The sequence below is a fragment of the Lates calcarifer genome, linkage group LG9 (genome assembly GCF_001640805.2).
Source record: "Lates calcarifer isolate ASB-BC8 linkage group LG9, TLL_Latcal_v3, whole genome shotgun sequence".
In the NCBI taxonomy this organism is placed as follows: domain Eukaryota; kingdom Metazoa; phylum Chordata; class Actinopteri; family Centropomidae; genus Lates; species Lates calcarifer.
In genome coordinates, this window is record NC_066841.1 from 9249480 (window position 1) to 9267409 (window position 17930).

The window sequence follows — 17930 nt, forward strand, 5'->3', positions numbered from 1 at the left end:
CCTAAAATGGCCGGCCATTTCCCTGTTAGAGGCAGTACAAGCGCCCACCTGGATTAGGCCCAAACGTGGTCAGCATTACAGCAGGCACAACAAAGCATCATGCCACATGGCTCTACCAATTACATCTATAAATATTAATAGGCTAATCTGCACATATTCTTTTTCTCCAAGCCTGTTACTACATCCCTTGAAAGGGTCAGAGATACTCTTGTGAACATCAAATCCATTTAAATTTTAAGTTCACTTTGCATATGCAGAGATTGTTGCTCCAGACGGGCTCCCTCAATATGCCCCCCCCCCCAAATCATCACATCGCAAGAGGAGAGTACACTTCGTATTCACGCACTGATTGGATCCTTGATGAGATCTTCAGGGTGGCTTCTCGCACTCTGACGCTCTTTACACTCCAGAGGTGATGAGGAGAGAGAGAGAGAGAGAGAGAAAGAGAGAAAGAGAGGGAGGGGATGAGAGGTGTGTATGCGTGGATCAATTCAATTCTGTCTGAGCTGAAGTGGCTGGCTTGGTCGCTGTGCTGCTCCGTGGCCTCCTCAGCGGTTCAGCTCCTGCAGGCTTGATGCTCGGGGTGTAATCACAGGCGGCACAAAGGGAAGAGAACGAGCACAGGGGGATCATACATACATCCTCTCTCTACTGTCATACACGCAGTGCCTGTACGATATAATGTAGGTCTTCTTGCCAAACTAGTATTAGACCATTATCACGAGCTTCTCCTAAATGGTATGAATAATGCAACACAGAAATCTACATGAAAAGTATAGATATGGGGCAGAATGAAGAAAGGACTGAGAGACTGAGATGGAGAACAACACTAGAGCCCCCCCCCCACCAGCAATATGTTATACTCTATCCTTGTATTGAATATTTGCACTTTCTCATGAGAGTAAAAGGATGGAATTGGATTTTAGTAAGCTCACTGCAACAAGCACTCTCCCCGAAAAATCCCATTTTGATGATTTAAAGCACAGCTATGCAATTTTTGAAGGAAGAAATGAAAATGAAAAAATTAAATCTTGAATTCATAAGCACTAAATAGCACTCTTGCTCAATTTAATACACTGACATACACTTTTTGCTGCTTCGTCCTCATTTAGTCTGGTGTGACCAGTAGCTTCCTGTATGTTAGTTAATGTAGGCAAACTGACACTACTGAGTCAATTCACTTATTTTTGACTCTTACCTACGCACTGCTGTTACATTATATTTTAGCATTTACCATTTTTCTACAATTCCACCTTAGTGGCTAATTAGTAAAAATGAGTCAAAATACAGCTTTAAGAAGACGTTGTCGTGAGTTAAAGCTCTGAGTTCAAAGTGGTTATCTTGCCTTAAATGCACCAGCATTTATGGATGAAAGGCTAGACTGTCAAATCAAACGTTTACTGAACTAATTTAGGCTTGTATATTTTTGTGAGGAATCACCAAAGGACACACCAGAACTTCCACGGACAAACCTGTATTGCACACAAATGCGGCCTCGCACACACATATGCATGCATGCGTACAAGACGTACGTCAAAAGGCGGTGCTAGTAGTAGTAAACATCTGAAAGGAACAGGGGTAATTCACTTGATAAATGTCAACCAAAATGAAGCTATCAGCTGAAAGCAATTTCCTTGTGCTTGTCTGTGCTCTGCGCCAGGGACTTGGGAGATTTTCACCCCTCCATCGATCATGAAGCCTCTGTTTTAGGCCAAGGTACACAATGCCCTCAAATTGCTGACATATGGACCTAGAATCACCACAAAAACCTGCCATTTCCACCCCGCCTCTCCTCTGTCCCGACCCAGCCACTCCTCTGCTAAACTCTTGTTTATCCAACGACTCTGGTCTGTTTAGGCCATTAAAGCAAAGCCATTCAGGGAGACAGAGGGCCAAGGCAAATGTAATAAAGCAACAATCTGTAGCGCACTGCTACCATGTAGCACCAAAGATGAGAAAAAACACCCTGAAATCTGCATCATCACTATTCCTCATTTCATCTTCTCTGACTTCTGATAGAAGTCAGAAGGGTTTTTAAAAAGACATAATTAGGAGTTTGCAATGTTGCAGCACTGTAATTAAATCACTGGGTGGCTATAAGACCAAGTGTTTGGGCAAACTTGGCTGCCTGAGAGCAGTAGCAGAAGAAGCAAAACAAATCATGATAAAGACGATGACATCAACCACATAATAATACGGAAAGCCTCTAGCTGGTGTAAACAGCGGATGCATGCAGAACCATGTGTATGTGCGTCTCCAGATAGGTTTCTCATTCAGACACTTCTTGTTATTGATCTTGTTTCAACAACTGCTCATACTACAATTCCTGACTGTGGCTTTAAAAGTGCTGCTATTTAAAGACAAAGACGGCCAAGCACAGAACATTAAAAGCCTCTTTTCCTAATGGACAACTGTGGTGCCAAGAGCGAGGGCCTCGAGGTCTGTACACAGGAAAGGTCCATTATCACTCTAACTAATGGAGGAGGGGGCGACTTCAAACCAAAAGTGGGAAAAAGAAAAGAAAACAAGGGAGAGAAAGATGACGCACATGGTACAAAGCAGTGTTTCTTTAATGGGGTCCATCAATAATGTTACTTTCCCGACTTTATTGTGTTTAAAAGTGAGTAGCCATATTATCAATCCTAGACAAGGGCAGAAATTACGGGGGTTTTTTTTTTTTTTTTTTTTCTCAAGTGCATTTTTGACAGACTTTGAATCAATGTGAAACAAATGTTTGGCAACATGCTAATGATATCTGTTCAGTCAGCTCCCTGCGTCTCTGGAACAAACTCTCTGCATTTCTCTCTCGCTCTTGCCACCAAGACAAACCCGCAGCCAGTTTACATTCAGACGGGTGCGCTTGTTTTATATAAACAGACAGCCCTTGTGGCAAAGGGTTTGATTAGGAGGAGGCCCACAAATCCCATTAAAAGTCCATTCGTCCCTTGCTCTGAGTTTGTTTGAAGACAGGAAGAGCAACAAGGGAGGAGGGAGGTGGCTGGCAGTCTGTCGTTGTTGTTGTTTCCGTGCCAATTTCTGTTTATGCGCCGACGGTTAAACACAGATATCACCCAGCAGCGAAGAGAAGAATCTTTGCCAGTGATGTGGGCAGGATCCAAAGCCAGGAGAACCCAAACATGTACTACAGGACCCAAGACTTTGTTTGTCTGTGGGATTCAAAAACTACCTCCTCAAAGTGATCCAGTCACTGTCTGTTATCAACATAGTATGTCTGACATGTTGCTGCTGCTGTTTACGTCCATCTGTGGATACAGCTACAGCCAAATGATAGAAAATCAAAAATAAGACCTGTGCGTTTATTTTTACCGTCAGCCCAACAGCTCCTTGGTCTTGGCTGCAAGCTGTTTGTCAATGTCCACTGCAATGTTGTCCGCCATCTGCTGAATCTGTGATGATGGAAAAAGATAAAACTATTTTAACACACTTTGTGCACACTTCTATTTACCTCCCCCTAATGTATGAGGATGGCATTATGTAGCTGTGGTGTGACATAATGTGAATGTTACTGACCTGATTTTTACTGACTGAAATTTATCCTTGTTCCTATTTGGAACTTACAAATTACAATGATATACTACCATTGTTACATTAAATTCATTATTAGGCAATGACTTCATGCTTTAGTTAAAATGTCACTTTAGAAAAAGCTGCACCCTTGGGTGGTTTAACCTGTGGTTTCAATAGTTTCAGGTTTCAGACTAAGTAGACTTTCAGTATCAGTTTAGTGACTCAACTCTCACATTTGGCCACTCATCTCAACCTTCCCTAAACTTCCATATCTCAGTCTGAGCTGTCAGTTACAAGGCTGAATGAAGCTCAGGGAATGTCTCTGTCTCTATGTATAATAGCACCATTGTCTTTTTCCCTCTCCCTGTCTCATACCTGTTTTTCTAAGAGTCGTATTGTGTCCTCTGAGTGTCCCTCCTTTGCCTTTTTGACCTGTGTGACAGCGTTGGCTCGTACTCTCCTCAGTGAGTCTTTAGCCTTGTTGCTCAGCTGCTTGGCCAGCTTGCTGAGGTTCTCTCTGTGTTCCCGTGTTATTCTGCAGAGTGCAGAGGACATAAGATGTGAGAAAACAGAGAAGACCAAAGAGTAAGACAGAGGATGACAGAATAGAGAAGGTAATGATCCCACTGGGAGTCAAGTAAGTGGATTATACCAAGCAAAGGTTTGCATGTAAAAACACATTCATGCTCTTTTACTGTTCCTGTATACTCCTGGCATGTTCAGAAAACACAAAAACACATATATGTGTAGAGAGAAAAAATGATGAAAAAACAATGTTGTCACTTGTGTAAATGGGGGTGCTAAGTGCTGGTAGGCATGAAGTCTAATCATTTTAGTTCTGACTCGTAGCAACCATATAACAACAATCACTTCCCAAGGTCTTAGACCAGAGCTAAAACATCCGTCATCCCAACAACTTTGCATTTGTTAATCACTCAAAAAAAAAATCCTACTTCCCATTTCACTCTCCCTCTTTGTCCTTAATTGGCTTTTTTTCGTTGTTTTTGCCTCGGGGACTATTTGCAAACAATCCAAGTGCAGCGTCTATTTACCGCAAACAATGCAGCCTAATTACTGATTCCAGGGCCAATCAAGGAGCGCCTTCTCTTTGGAAATGCAAATGGAGGCTCGGAGCGTGCCGAGACTGATTGCAGGGGGAAAGCAGTCTGACTCTTGTGTCCCTCCTCTGCCAGACTAACACCTGCTGCTCCATGCACACACACACACACACACACACACAAGAACATACATGCACATAAACACAGACTGCCATTTATACATGCAGCCTTATATGCACATGTGTATATGTGAAAAAACATACTGTATATACACACAGAGTGGTTTAGTGAGTGAGTGACGGATAGTTTTGTGTGAAGTTGTTTGACTTGAGAGAAAGAGAAGTCTAGCCAGAGCAGGGGGAGAGAGTGACCCGACTATCACATCAACACACTGGGGGTCTCTATACATCTACAAGAAAAAGTCAACAAATCTGTCAGTTACAGTTCAGCCTTTGGAGACTAAAGGAGTTATTAATAAAGTGAAATATTAAAACCATGGGTGAGACTTAGTGTGAGGTTTAGCTATGATTATTTACAAAATGTACTGATAATTTAATTGATTTATGTATTGATCATTTGATCGATAATCTCAAAAATAATTTGAAGTGCCTGTGATGGGTTACCAGAGCACAGACACGTCTTAAAATGGTTTGTTTTGTTGAATTACAGTGAAAAACAACAACATACAAATGTACAAAATGTAATTAGCATTTTGTCACTTCCGTAAATGATTAATTTGACCAGTCAATTGTTTCAGGACTAGTAGAAGTTAAAATATATGTTTGTAACAAATAGAAGCAGTTGGAAAACAGAGGGATGACAGAAGACTAATGAAAGTAATAAGTAAGTGATAGTAAGTGATAAGTAATAAAAGTGAAAGAGAGAAACGGAAAGGAAGGAAAATGTTTCTGCTGTTGGTTGTGTGTGTGTGTGTGAGAGAGAAAATGAGACTCACTTGGGAATAGGCACCTTGATGATTGTCCCGTCCACTTCTGGATTTAAGTTCATGCCACTTTCTCTCAGGGCACTGGTGGCAGCCGCTGTAGCCTGGGCGCACGCACACACACACACACACACACACACACACACACACACACACACACACACACACACACACTCGGATATATGAATGTCTGCTTTGCTTTGAGCACTGGCATGAATTGAAAAGCAGTGCTCCGACTGCAGGTAGTGGCCTGGCTCCAGCTGGCAATCATTAAGGTGTTATACTGTGTATGTACGTAGTGTGTGTATGTACTGTGTGTGTTTTGGGCTGGGTGTCCACGTGTGTGTGTGTGTGTGTGTGTGTGTGTGTGTGTGTGTGTATGTGTTAGGGGAAGCCCATGCAGTGTGGAAGTGCCTCGGGCCACTGTCAGCGCTTGGCCCTGTGGGACAGGACTGAGAGGTTGCAGGGCAGGGTGCTGACCCTTGGTGACCTCGCAGGAGAGTCTGCTTGCGCTTGTGTATGATACATAGATACACACACATGCACAAAAACACGCATGCACATATTTGCTTGTGGATTTAATGTTGACACATTTATTTCTACAGATAAATACTGCTTTTTTGTTAATTAACAAAGACAATATTAACAAAGGTAATAATCTGAGTATGCCATCTTAAGATCTTAAGGAGTTATTACCAATGCTGCAAGACTGCCATAATACATACCTTAACATCCAATTTTAATTCCACAGATTGATCAAATACTACAGTGTCTGTAAATGCAATGTTTTTACTGGGCAGTGATTGTCACAGTCAGCCTCACACCAGTGAAAATCCTTTCAAATCTGGAATCATTGTGCATGGTTTTGTTTGTAGTATACATAAAGGTCTTGGTGCAAATATAATCTTGGCACAGTGATGATCTGATTACTAAAAAAATATCCAAGATTAGTCACATATTTGTCTACATTAGGAGAAAAAAATATATGTTTGTGATCTATATTGAACAAGTTACACCAGCAGAAATACACATTGAGCTGGACATTTTACAGTTGAAAAATTATCTCGCTCTCTGGTAGACAAGCTACATAACAGGGGCAATGCTTCTAAATGACCTCAAACCTACTTTGGCATTTCTGTAATGCAATTTCTTGCTTCTTATAGTTAATTTGCATATGTCTGCTTGGTTCTATAAACTTAGACCTATAAACTTGGTCCAAACCATCACTGGAGATGAAAACATCTGCACAAAATTACTGTCTTCTCAGCTGTTGTCCAAAACCTTCTTGAAAAACTTTTTTTAAAAATGAGGCTAATATTTCCCAAACACCATCTGTCATCTTTATAAAGGATGGAGATAATCAGAGGGAAATGAGAAGAAGAGCATTATGCGTTTTGTGAGGGAACAAGTGATCCAGTGTCAGTGTGGACACTGGCTGGAGAGGCAGCTGTGCTGTAAATGCCACATGATATCTCAACACAACTCTACATCAGATTAGCTAACTGGGTTCTTTGTAATTTTATTTAAAAGTTTATTTTTATTTGTTTGGCAGGCATGTAGGCCTGAAACTCAATGGTAAAAATCAAACAGCGTTCACATATGTGACACATAAAGACAATATCCACCACACACAACACAATCCCTCTGTCCAGCAAACGCTACATTAGAACCAGGGAGCTACAGTTAAACAGAACATGCACACAATGGGGAGGAAGCCAATTCCTTTGAATTAATGAAAACAAAGTCACACTCCTCAAACCAATTCTGCAACCACATGACAATTCCCTTAGCTGAGCTTCACAAAATGTGCAATGCAAAGAAAAAGAGCGTATCATTTCCTTTTCTTTTTTTTTTTTTTACCCCTTTCTACCCTACTCTGGTTTCTCGACAGCTCCGCCTGGCCTTTTCCGCTGGGGGAAAGAAATGGCAGTGAGATTAAAGGAATTTATTTGCGTGCATTAAATTAATTCATGAAGTTTCTCTTCCTTTGTTAGAATCATCCAGAGAGCAGGCCTCCGGTTGCTCTCTTTGAGTGTGGGGTGATAGATTCAGCCCATACCTATGTTTGATTGTTCTCAGCATCAAATTCATCACCGTTTCCCCTCTCCAATGTCCGCTCCGGTGGTTACGGAAAACCGAGCGGAATTTTTCTGGAAAGGCCGAGCAGGTTCTGGTTAATATGTTTGAGAGGAAGAGAAATTACACTGAAGTTTCACATCAAACGCTGACGGCCCGGTTCAAAGCAAAGAGGCGACTGGAGGGGAATGTGTGTGAGAGCATGTGTGTGTGTGTGTGTGTGCATGTTTATAAAGGGAGTCCTGAAGAAAACACTTTCTTTAGTGTCTTCCCACAAAGTGGTGACACATTAAAAATGCACACACACACATCCTAAAACACAAGCACGTACACCAAATTGCCCTGCTGATCTAAGCATGCTGTTAACTGTTGTTAGTTCCACTGTGTCTTCCCAGGCTGCTCCTAATGAATGAATGGAAAACAATGGTAGGGCCTCTGGAGTGCCTGGTAATGGATAGGCATCATTATAAGCCTATTAGCTCTGGGTTCTGAGGACTCACCCCTGTGTGGGACATGGGTAACGTAGGGCACGACAGGGTAGCGTGTGTGTGTGCATTAGTGTCTCTGTTGCCGTGTGTGTGGTCTGTGGTCGGCGTTTCGGGGAAGGAAACCGACTCACCGGTGGACCATTCAGCCTGAATCAGGTTGAAGGCTGGATTTCCAGATTTGAGATCTGATAAATACTTAGATTTGCGTGTTGTTTTGTGATATGGGTACAAAGGAGAACAAAGAAGGTGTAACCACAGCCCTCAGTGTCCCAAACAGTGACCGGTAGGAAAACAGAAAATGGAGGAAAATATTTGCAAAAACTGACAGGTGGTTCTCTACAAGAACAAACCGCCTGTGAGGCCACTGTAGCAACTTCACAGTGCTGCTCCAGTGGCATGGCTGAAGACTCTTGCTCTGTGTTATGTCCTTTAAATCGTGTTTTATTGTTATGTATTTTGATTCTTGCAATTAACTGTGCGTGTTTGTCTTTGCACTTTGCAAAATACTTTTTTGAACATTCATATTATTACAGGTGCTGGCTTCTGAGTTACATATTATATCTTCAAGCATCACTTGTAAGGTGGTGTCATTTGTTATTCCTGTTAATCTCAAATGACTTCAGTTTCCAGGTGGTACATAGATATGCCTTCATATTTTCTTTTCTATGTTTGCTGTTTGTTTATGCTAATGTTATGCATTTGTGTTTGTCACACTTTTACCATACCATGCATATAGACTAAGTTATTTAGCATCTTGTTTTCTGTCATTTATGCAAAGGATTTTTCACAAATATGAGCATTCTAACAAGCATTTCACTAAATGAGTTAAAGTTAAACATCTGAACATGAACTTGACTCACAGCTGCATATCAAACAAAGCACCATGTACTTAAATATCTGCTCAAAGCCTAATCAGATCAAAGAAAATCAAATCATCAGTCATGACTGTCTGTGGATATATGATTGCATAATGTTGTGTTAAATGCTAAAAAAGCACATTTAGATTTTCCAGACCACCAGAAAGTCTGGCCACTAAAGCTCTGCTTTGCCCCCATGGACAAAATTTCTGGAACTCTGATTAGTACAGCATTGTATCATCTACAAAGGAAAAGAGGGAGAGAAAAAGGAGTGAAAAAAGAAAAATAATCTATTCCTTCCTAACCTGGGGGTAAAATGAGGTCATTTCCTATTCTGTGACAACTCACACGCAGGCATAACCACATCTCAGTGCATGCACACACAGAGTTTAGGTTCTTGTTGCTATCTTTCACCCTAGAACAAAGGGCTCCCCGAGTCATCAATCAATTAGCATCTGAGACACAGTTGGAGAGGGAGAGGCAGGTCAGGTTTCAGTTACACAGACTGATGTGGGATTTGAGTTCTGGTCTGGCTCACTTTTCCTCTAGTGAGGACCGTCTATCTGTCTGTGCTTTGGATTATTTTTATAAAGCTTTTAGTTACTGTGTGCTTGTCTGTATGAGACAAACAAATACCAGTAGGAAGAATCTGTTCGGGTGTGGGTGCTTGGGTCTGGCTCTCTCTCTCTCTCTGTCTGTGTGTGTGTGTGTGTGTGTGTCTGTGATTGCCTTACCTCAGGGAAGCTGCTCATGTTGACCATAATGAGCTGAGGTGATTTCATAGAGACCTGACCCAGCTGGTTGAGGGGGAACTTCCCATCTTCAGTCGTCACCACAATGTGATCCAGAGCTCCTAAACAAATACAGATAAACTTAATTGTTTATTTACTTTATTTATTTACCCATATTGCCATTTTAAGGCACAACATCTGGGAAGTCACTGTGACTTTGTGCACCTATATGTCTGCAGGTCAGTTTTATTGTCTAACATCAAACCTATCAGCATTCATAAACTGCAGCAATAAATGTTTTATGGGCTGCATTTTATTATATATTTGACTTGTAAATATGCTTATATATTATTCTAAATAAATTCATTTCAATTATATGCACTATTGGAATTACTGTCATTTATTGTACTCTTACTGTCATTTTTGATAATAAAGTTAATTATTCATCAGTAAAATATCTTTATTCACATGTTTACAACAAAATCCTTATTAATGTTATGTGTTCATGTAAAAAAAAAAAAGAATATTAATCAATATGTTGTTATCAGATTTGTTTTATTCTCAAGGATCAATATTGGTATTGGCCCCAAAAATTCAGTATCTATCAGGTTTTTGTTTTTCTCTGTTTCCAGTTCCAGTTTCCATGCACACTTAATATCAAGGAAAACAAATAGTCAGTCATTCAGCCAGACATACAGATTACCATATACATAGACAGACAGATGAATGTGAGGTAGAAACCACAAACTGCATGAGTAAGTTAAAAAAAAGAGAACACTGTCAGGCTGTTAAGAGTTTCCATGATCTATTGTCTCTCCTCACTGTCAACACCAAGTGAAGCAAAGGTAAGTTTGCCAACATGAGCTGACTTCTGTCCCTTCCTCCCTCCCTCTATCACCCTCTTCGTCTCTCCTGTTCCTCCCTCACTTCACCAATCTGAACACCCCCCCGCCCCAATCTCTCCTCCATCTGGCTAACCTCAGGCGCAGTTGTTTCCTTCTTCTCCAACTCTGCCTTACATCACTTGCTCCCTGCTTACCCAGTGGGGGCTGTGCTGCTGCTGCTGGTGGTGTGTGTACTTGTGTGTGGAAAAGGGGGGTTGACAGGGAGGTGAGCCAATGGTGTAATTTTTCTATATGATCAATTTATCATACGAATTTGAGGGGAAAAATATAACATAGATGTACAGTAGGACTGGATGCAGAGGAAGAAATTATAAATAAAGGGTTGGTATGATGTGATGAAATGGATACCCATTATTTAAAGGCCGCACCCCAGCTGAATCACTGAGATGCTGTCTACCTGCCAATTATTCTGAGTCCCTCTCTGACTTCAAACATCCATTTGTGTGTGGGTCTAAACCTGACTGTCCTGTTGTCTGTCTCACAGTGCTTCTCTGCGTGTATCCATTTCTGTGACCTTCTGCCCGCCCATCTTTGTTACCTGTGCCTTGACAATGAGCACATAGACATCTGCTAGTATTTTAAGAAGGTAGACAGACAGACATTCATTTCTTTAACTACAAAGATGGAGGATGAGGAGGGGGCATGGGGGGTTGAGAGATGTACAGAGAAGGACAGCTAAGAAAGGTTAAGAAAGCATCTGCTAAATATCAGAAATGTGGCAAAATTGTCCTTTATCGAAATACTACATATGATGTAACATGATGATCATAAATTACATTTTATATGTGATATAAATGTGTGAGTTTTGCTATGGCTACATAGCCAACGTTAGCATTAACAGCTGTTTACTCTAGAAGAAATGTTGTAAGTTCAGCATCAAGCAAGGGCAATGGTTTGCTTCTAGTTCTGTTGCTTCTTCTCCTCTTTCTACTGAAGTTAGCATGCAACCCATCTAGCAATGGCCCCACTGCCCTTAAGAAGCAACGCTGATCGGGGGGTGCACTATAACCTCTTGTGTTGTAAACGCAACAATGGCAGAAGCTCTTGGCAACTGACCACTGACACCACCTTGCTCCCTTCAAGAAGCCACATTCAGCGGCAGAGAAAACTTGCAAATATGTGATGAACTCAGGAGGTCTTGTGACACTTTCAGTCAAAATGTATTATTAACAATGACAAGCAGCTCTGTACTTGGGCACAGCTGTGCTTTGAGATAATGCAAACACATCTTAGTTTAGAGGTTTAGCAAGCTAATATTTGCTAATTAGTTGCATATTAATAGTGTCATTGAGAGCATGTTGCCATGCTGAGGTTAGCATTTAGCTCAAAGCAATGATGCACCTAAGAACAACCTCACAGAGACACTAGCAGCGGCTGCAGACTATTAGCCTTATTAGTCATCTTATCCACAAAGAGGTGCTATTGTCAGGCCACTTGCTTACTGACTTAGTTTCTGTTGTGTTGTCCAGCTAAGCTTTTATGACACCGCTGTATTATTAATATTTATGATTATTAAGCTCCAATCTTCAACTTAGAAGATCTCTGGCTACAAGGTGTTTTGGGGTATTTAAAAATATATAAATATATATCCTGTACTGTTGTTGATGTTGTTCTAGTCTAATAGTTTCTATGGCAATGCAGCTAGTTTTCAGGCCAGATTATCCATCTGTGACTAACCACAATAAGGTGGTAATAGCACTGATCCTCTCTCTGCATCTATCTGTGACTTTCTGCTATACAACACACACAAACAAACACATGCACACATACAGTATACACTCATGGCAACACACAATAGTGCATACAGTCATATCCACACATGCTCATAAGCTTAATGAGAGCCAGATGAGAGGTTCATGGAACAAACACACACACTCGTTCAAGAAACACACACATTCAGACAACTGACGTCATTCCATTCCACCATCTCATCTCTCCTGTCAGCTCTAAGTCCTGCTGCCTCCCTGGATTACTGTGCAGCTGGACAGAAGAGAGGGGGATGGACAGAGTGAAGGAGAACAGCGAGGGATAGACAGATGGAGGGAGAAGACAGGGAAGATGACAGGATGGAGGGATGGAGGCAAGAACGGCGAGAGATGTAGGGAACTTGTCCACATGGCAAAATTTCCATCCAGATCAATAAGAAATTTTAATTCACAGGTATGAGGCAGAGATTGAAAATATCACAAGCAGAAGCCAAAATATGAAGCTGGGAATTACTGAAAAAATGAGAGAAGATTACAGGAAGAGAGGGATATGGGGAGGGGCTGGAGATACAAAATGACTCAGAGCAAAAAACTGTTGAATGATGAGTGGTGATGGAAAAAAAGAGGTTGAAAACAAGCTGAACACTGGACAGATAAATGAATGAAAATCAGTGACACAGTTAGATGAAGTCTACAAGACAAGACATTGAGGGTTTGATCATAAAAATCAAGATTGTGTTCGCGGTTCTGTTGCCTGCGTGTTGTGTGAAAGATTTTGCAGTGCGCAAGTCCAACACCACAGAGAGTGAAATTTCATTTAAGGAGAAAAAGCAGGAGAAACTCAAGACACTTTCAGTTTTGAAGTCTGCCTCGTCCCGCGGGAGCTTCCATTATGCACCCCACCTCTAAATCCTCCCCGAGCCCAGAGCCCCTTTGTTAGAACCTGGAGGCAAAGGGTTGTGACCTGGATGTAGTTGGGGGAAACAGAGATCAATCTGGGGTCAAGGTGAGGTCACACAGGGCTCTCTTCACTCTCTCAGCCCTTGGGCAATTTGTAAGGTAGATGAAAAGAGGAAGACTTACTGATTTATGTATGTGATGTGGTGTTAAAAAGGAAAGCCTAGTGTGTACAAAACATGATGCACATGAAAAATAAAACTGTGCTCTCAAAGTTGTAGTTGCATGTAGTGTATGCATACCTTGTGATGTTTGATATATAGAAATCAAGTCGTAGGGTAGCCCCATGCATGATCTCAGCACTCTGTATGTTTCTCTATCAAATCAAGGCTTAAACGTATTATGAGGTATTACATGGAAGTCTGTGGTCCAGAGAAAATGATAAAATATTAACCCTGGGCCAGGGCAGAGGATGTAACAAACAACTTGTATAGTGAAGAAAAGAAGAGAAGTGAGATGTAACTTAAATTCAATATTTGGAAAAACTGGATTCGAACATTGGTTTCACTCTTGGTAAACACCTTATCATTTTGGCTTAACGGCAGACATCCAGGAGACCAGAGACATACCTTTGAAAACAGAACATGTTTATGGAAAATAGATACATTTTTTTCACAAGGCTAGCACAGGCAAGCTATGAGGGCTGAGGTCAAACTGGGGATTACCAGTGAGAGTGAAATTAAATAAGAGGAAGATTACCAAGACTTAACTGGCTGCAGAAAAAACCCAACTTTCACATAGACACACAATTGATTCAGTTTATTAGATTTGTTCTTTTGTTCTTGCGAAAATAGCAGGAAATTACTAGTTACTAGTTAAATTACTAGTTGAGCAACTGTTTCTACATGCCTCTATAAGGGGACTTTAATTCTGAATTTGCAAGTCAATGTATTTGTGCAGGTTTTGCCTTCTTGTAACTGTTCAGTTGTGTACTGAGACAAAACGAGAGCAATGTGATGAGACACAGGCAGACAGAAAATTAGATGAGAGGGAGTCCAGGAAAAAAACAGAGATAAGCTGAATACCTGGCGAGGTTCGGATACTGAGGTTGCGTGTGAAGTCATCTTTGAGTGCATTGAGAACAGCCGCCATGTCCTCCTTCACTTCATCCAGACTGATGATGTCTTCCACCAGAGCCGAATGAATATTCACCTTAGCTGCCTGGCCCTTTGCCTTAGCTTGGAAGATGAAGAGAGGGAAAGAGGGACTGAGGAATGAAGACTTGTATCTAAGACAAATAATATCTAATCAAGTAACCCCTATTCAGAGGTTATACAAATGTGAACTCCAGTGTTTGTAATCTCCTCACTGACCTTTTGCCTTCTTGGTGGCATAGAGCCTGACGCATGCAGCAGGGTAAGAGGTGGTACTGGGGCATAAGAGCGGTGCACTGACCCTGGAGGTGGCCACGAGGGGAGACCTGAGCTGTCGCACCAGGGCCTGACACAGCAGAGGTCGCAGCAGGTTCAGATGATTCAATGCCATAACTAAGTGAAAACATATATACAGTATAATGACACACAGTGCTAATGAGTAACATCATATGATTACATTTCATAGAATCACAGGTTATTCACAGATCACTTGAAATCAATTGTAATGTCAGTTGAAATATTTATCAAAATGAAGTAATAACTCATTTCAGCCAGTAGGAGGTGGACCTATATTTTGTACTGACATTACAGAATTATAGTCTCATTTTCTCTTGACAATTACCTGATAATAATTTGCAACAAAAAAGCATGGAAGTAAACAGCAGAACCAAAGGGATATTTTCTTTGCAATGTCAGCCACATCTCTTTGCAGTCTATTCAGAGAACATTTTTTCTTTAAAGGACCTAAGTTTGATTTCTTTTTTCAGACCATATGAATAACAAGTATATTCAAATACATATTTGAGATCAACTTACAGATGAAAAGCATGTTAATAAACCTGCCCGTAGGAGCAGACAATATAGAAAACAAACAAACAAACATTTATGCAGTTTTTTCAAGTAAATGTAATTTTATATCACAATATCTGTATGCACAATATAGTGCATGTGGTACTATTACAGGCCAAAATGTCTGCAATGGAAAAGCTCTGTTACTTTCTTAACAAATCATTTAATTGTTTGGTCAATAAAATGCCAGAAAATGATGAAAAATGGTGTCTTTAAATGTCTTCTTTGTCTGAACAAATGCAACTTACAACTGGACCAACTGTGCTATTTCTCTTCCTCTTGCACGCAGACAAATCTATGGGTTTAAACTAAGTTTGCAGCCCATGCACAGTTGTTTGGGCATTCCTGAAGGGGACCCTACCATTCACAAAACACACAACGCCATGAGACCAGCCACGTCTTTTCTATGGACAAACCACCTCCCACCATGCAAACCAGCTCTCAAGCGTGAACTGTGTCAGCGAACCTCAGCGTACACACAAGCAAAGACAAACGCTGAGATATTGAAGACCACAGACACAAACATGCACTAAAGCTGGTCTTTGACAGTCAGTGGCTGTGAACAGCTCGCGGTGTACTGCAGCCTGATTGACATCCTCCATTGTCTGGTGTGTACTTATGACTGTAAACTTAAGCTGTCAAGAGAAATAAACCTTACTGCTGCAGTAAAAACTATTTGGTCACATATGAGAGGAGCTTTCCCAAATGCATCATTTTTCTGAAACACTTTTTTTCTAGGAAATTATTGAGATTAGAAACATTTTTTTTAGCTTGAAGATCAACAAATGTTAAAAAGGTAAAGTTGTTGCTCCACCCATCCAAGAGGCTTAAATTAAATGTCCAGTAAAGTCATTTGTTTGACATTTTTGGACATCTTACAATCTGGGTCAGTGAACTGATGTTTCAGAGAGCTTCACATTATTTCAAGCGAAATTCCATGTTTCCATGTATATTTGAGGGATTAAGACTGTTTTTGTGGCCATAAATGGATTCTGCTTTGTCATAAAATGTAGTATTTTTTAAGTGGTCATAATAGCTAATAGTTATTTATTGTTAGAATTTAAATGGGAAGTAAATATTTCAAATCACCAGGTATGAGTCCAAATTCCTCCAGTGAAAACCACCTTTCTAAGAAATGTTTGATTAGTCACCAAAGAGCTTCTGGTGAGAAAATACTAAATCAAAAAAATATATAACACAAACAGCCTTAAATAACCAATGATGTGATCTGTGGATTGTAAACAGCACTGACATTGGTGTCCTCAACAGTAGCTACGACCATACTACTCATCCCCGATGTCAGTCCAAGATAGTTTACTGACATCCGAAACATAATCCAATGGCAATATTTAGGCGAGACTGTGGACCACAACCTACAACACATCCCCATAACAGACGTCCGTGGCTGGCAGGTTTCCTGTCATGCTGATATGATTCGGTGCCCTGCGGCACAGCAGAGATGTGGGACAGTGACAGATCTCTTTAGAGGGCAAGTCAAGCAGAAAAAGTGAAGCACAGGTGTTCAGTGGAATACTGTAGCCCCATATCCTGTAGATTTCACACACAGCAGCAGCTGCAGACACACCTCTGCTGCTTCCATTAGCGGCAGTGGTAGAAGCCAGCTGGTGAGCCCGCATGATTTCTCCTCTGTACACTTTACAGTTTGAGGAGAAGATAATGTGGCAGTGTATCTGACAGTGCTCTGCCTTGTCAAACAAACTGTTCACACTTCACATATTGATATTACAATGCGATAAAGTAAATAAAAGCTAACTCTGCTTACATTTTGGAAGCTTGAACCTACCACCTTGAAGCATTTAATTGAAGACCATTATCATTAATGATTAATTTAATCTTTCAATCACCTCCTAGACTCTATACTCACACTATAAACACTGTACTAATCTAACAGGAAACTATTTAATGTGGTCATCTGGCTTGACTGACTCTTGCCAAGTACATCCATAATGTGTCTAATTTCTATCAAAAAGTATCTGAAAACTGAAAACTACACTTTCTTCTCATCATACAGTCCACTGAGAGGAACACCAGCTGAGAAACTTCACGTGATACTGGACAGGTACGTGGATATCTGTCGACGTGAGAGGGTTATGACTATTTATCTTTTAGTGTCCTTCAGTCCTGCAGGTGGCACCAGATTGATTCAGAGCTTAATTGTTTGAAACTAGAGTAAAAATACGAAAAAGAGTGGTTGTTGAGGCAGATACTATATTAGTGTTATATAAATACACAGCTGGTCCTAATACTTTATGTAAGTAAAGTGGTGTCAAGGTCGCTGGTGTAATGGGATGCGCAGGCAACAACCCTCCTCCTCCTCCTTCAGCACATGTCATAGGCAAAAACTGACATAAATCGCCTACACGTCGCTGCTAAACATGGCACTACCGTCAGTTTCAACAAACCGCGTCCTTTAACTCTAAATAATCACAAAAACATACTTACTTTCAGGTTTAAAGTCTTAAAAGAGGCATGTTAGCTACAGAAAGAAGCATCACGGAAAAGCCACATTTGACATCTACGTCGTCATCATCACGCGCCGTGACGTTTAGCTCACGTCCGGGTAGGTGTTTGAAATTCTACACGGGTTACACCGGATGAGCGGGGTTACTGTCCTAAGCGAGAAACTGGACGACCCGAAGTGAGCAGAGGAGGGTTCCAAACATTAAACCGAGTGCCTCCTCTCGACTTCCCGTACGGCTACACAAACTACAACATCA

The 17930-nt window shown here is 41.0% G+C and overlaps 1 protein-coding gene across 1 annotated transcript; it reads right to left on the reverse strand.

Moving 5' to 3' along the window:
* Positions 1–2552: 2552 nt before the first annotated feature.
* Positions 2553–17786, reverse strand: mrrf (mitochondrial ribosome recycling factor). Its single transcript, XM_018670413.2, has 7 exons — positions 17656–17786; positions 14563–14736; positions 14275–14427; positions 9685–9803; positions 5542–5633; positions 3904–4063; positions 2553–3407 (listed from the first exon to the last, which is right to left on the reverse strand). The coding sequence occupies exons 2-7, from the start codon at positions 14732–14734 to the stop codon at positions 3330–3332; spliced, it is 774 nt and encodes a 257-aa protein (XP_018525929.1). The 5' UTR covers positions 14735–14736; positions 17656–17786; the 3' UTR covers positions 2553–3329.
* Positions 17787–17930: the final 144 nt, after the last annotated feature.

Bases quoted from the DNA above. Each gene is read 5' to 3' on its own strand.
- mrrf (XM_018670413.2), bottom strand. From the start codon at position 14,734: ATGGCATTGAATCATCTGAACCTGCTGCGACCTCTGCTGTGTCAGGCC. The intron at 14,428-14,562 runs GTCAGTGAGGAG...TCATCTTCCAAG, and splicing joins TGCCACCAAGAAGGCAAAAG to CTAAGGCAAAGGGCCAGGCA. The intron at 9,804-14,274 runs GTATTCAGCTTA...GTATTTGTTTAG, and splicing joins CAGTATCCGAACCTCGCCAG to GAGCTCTGGATCACATTGTG.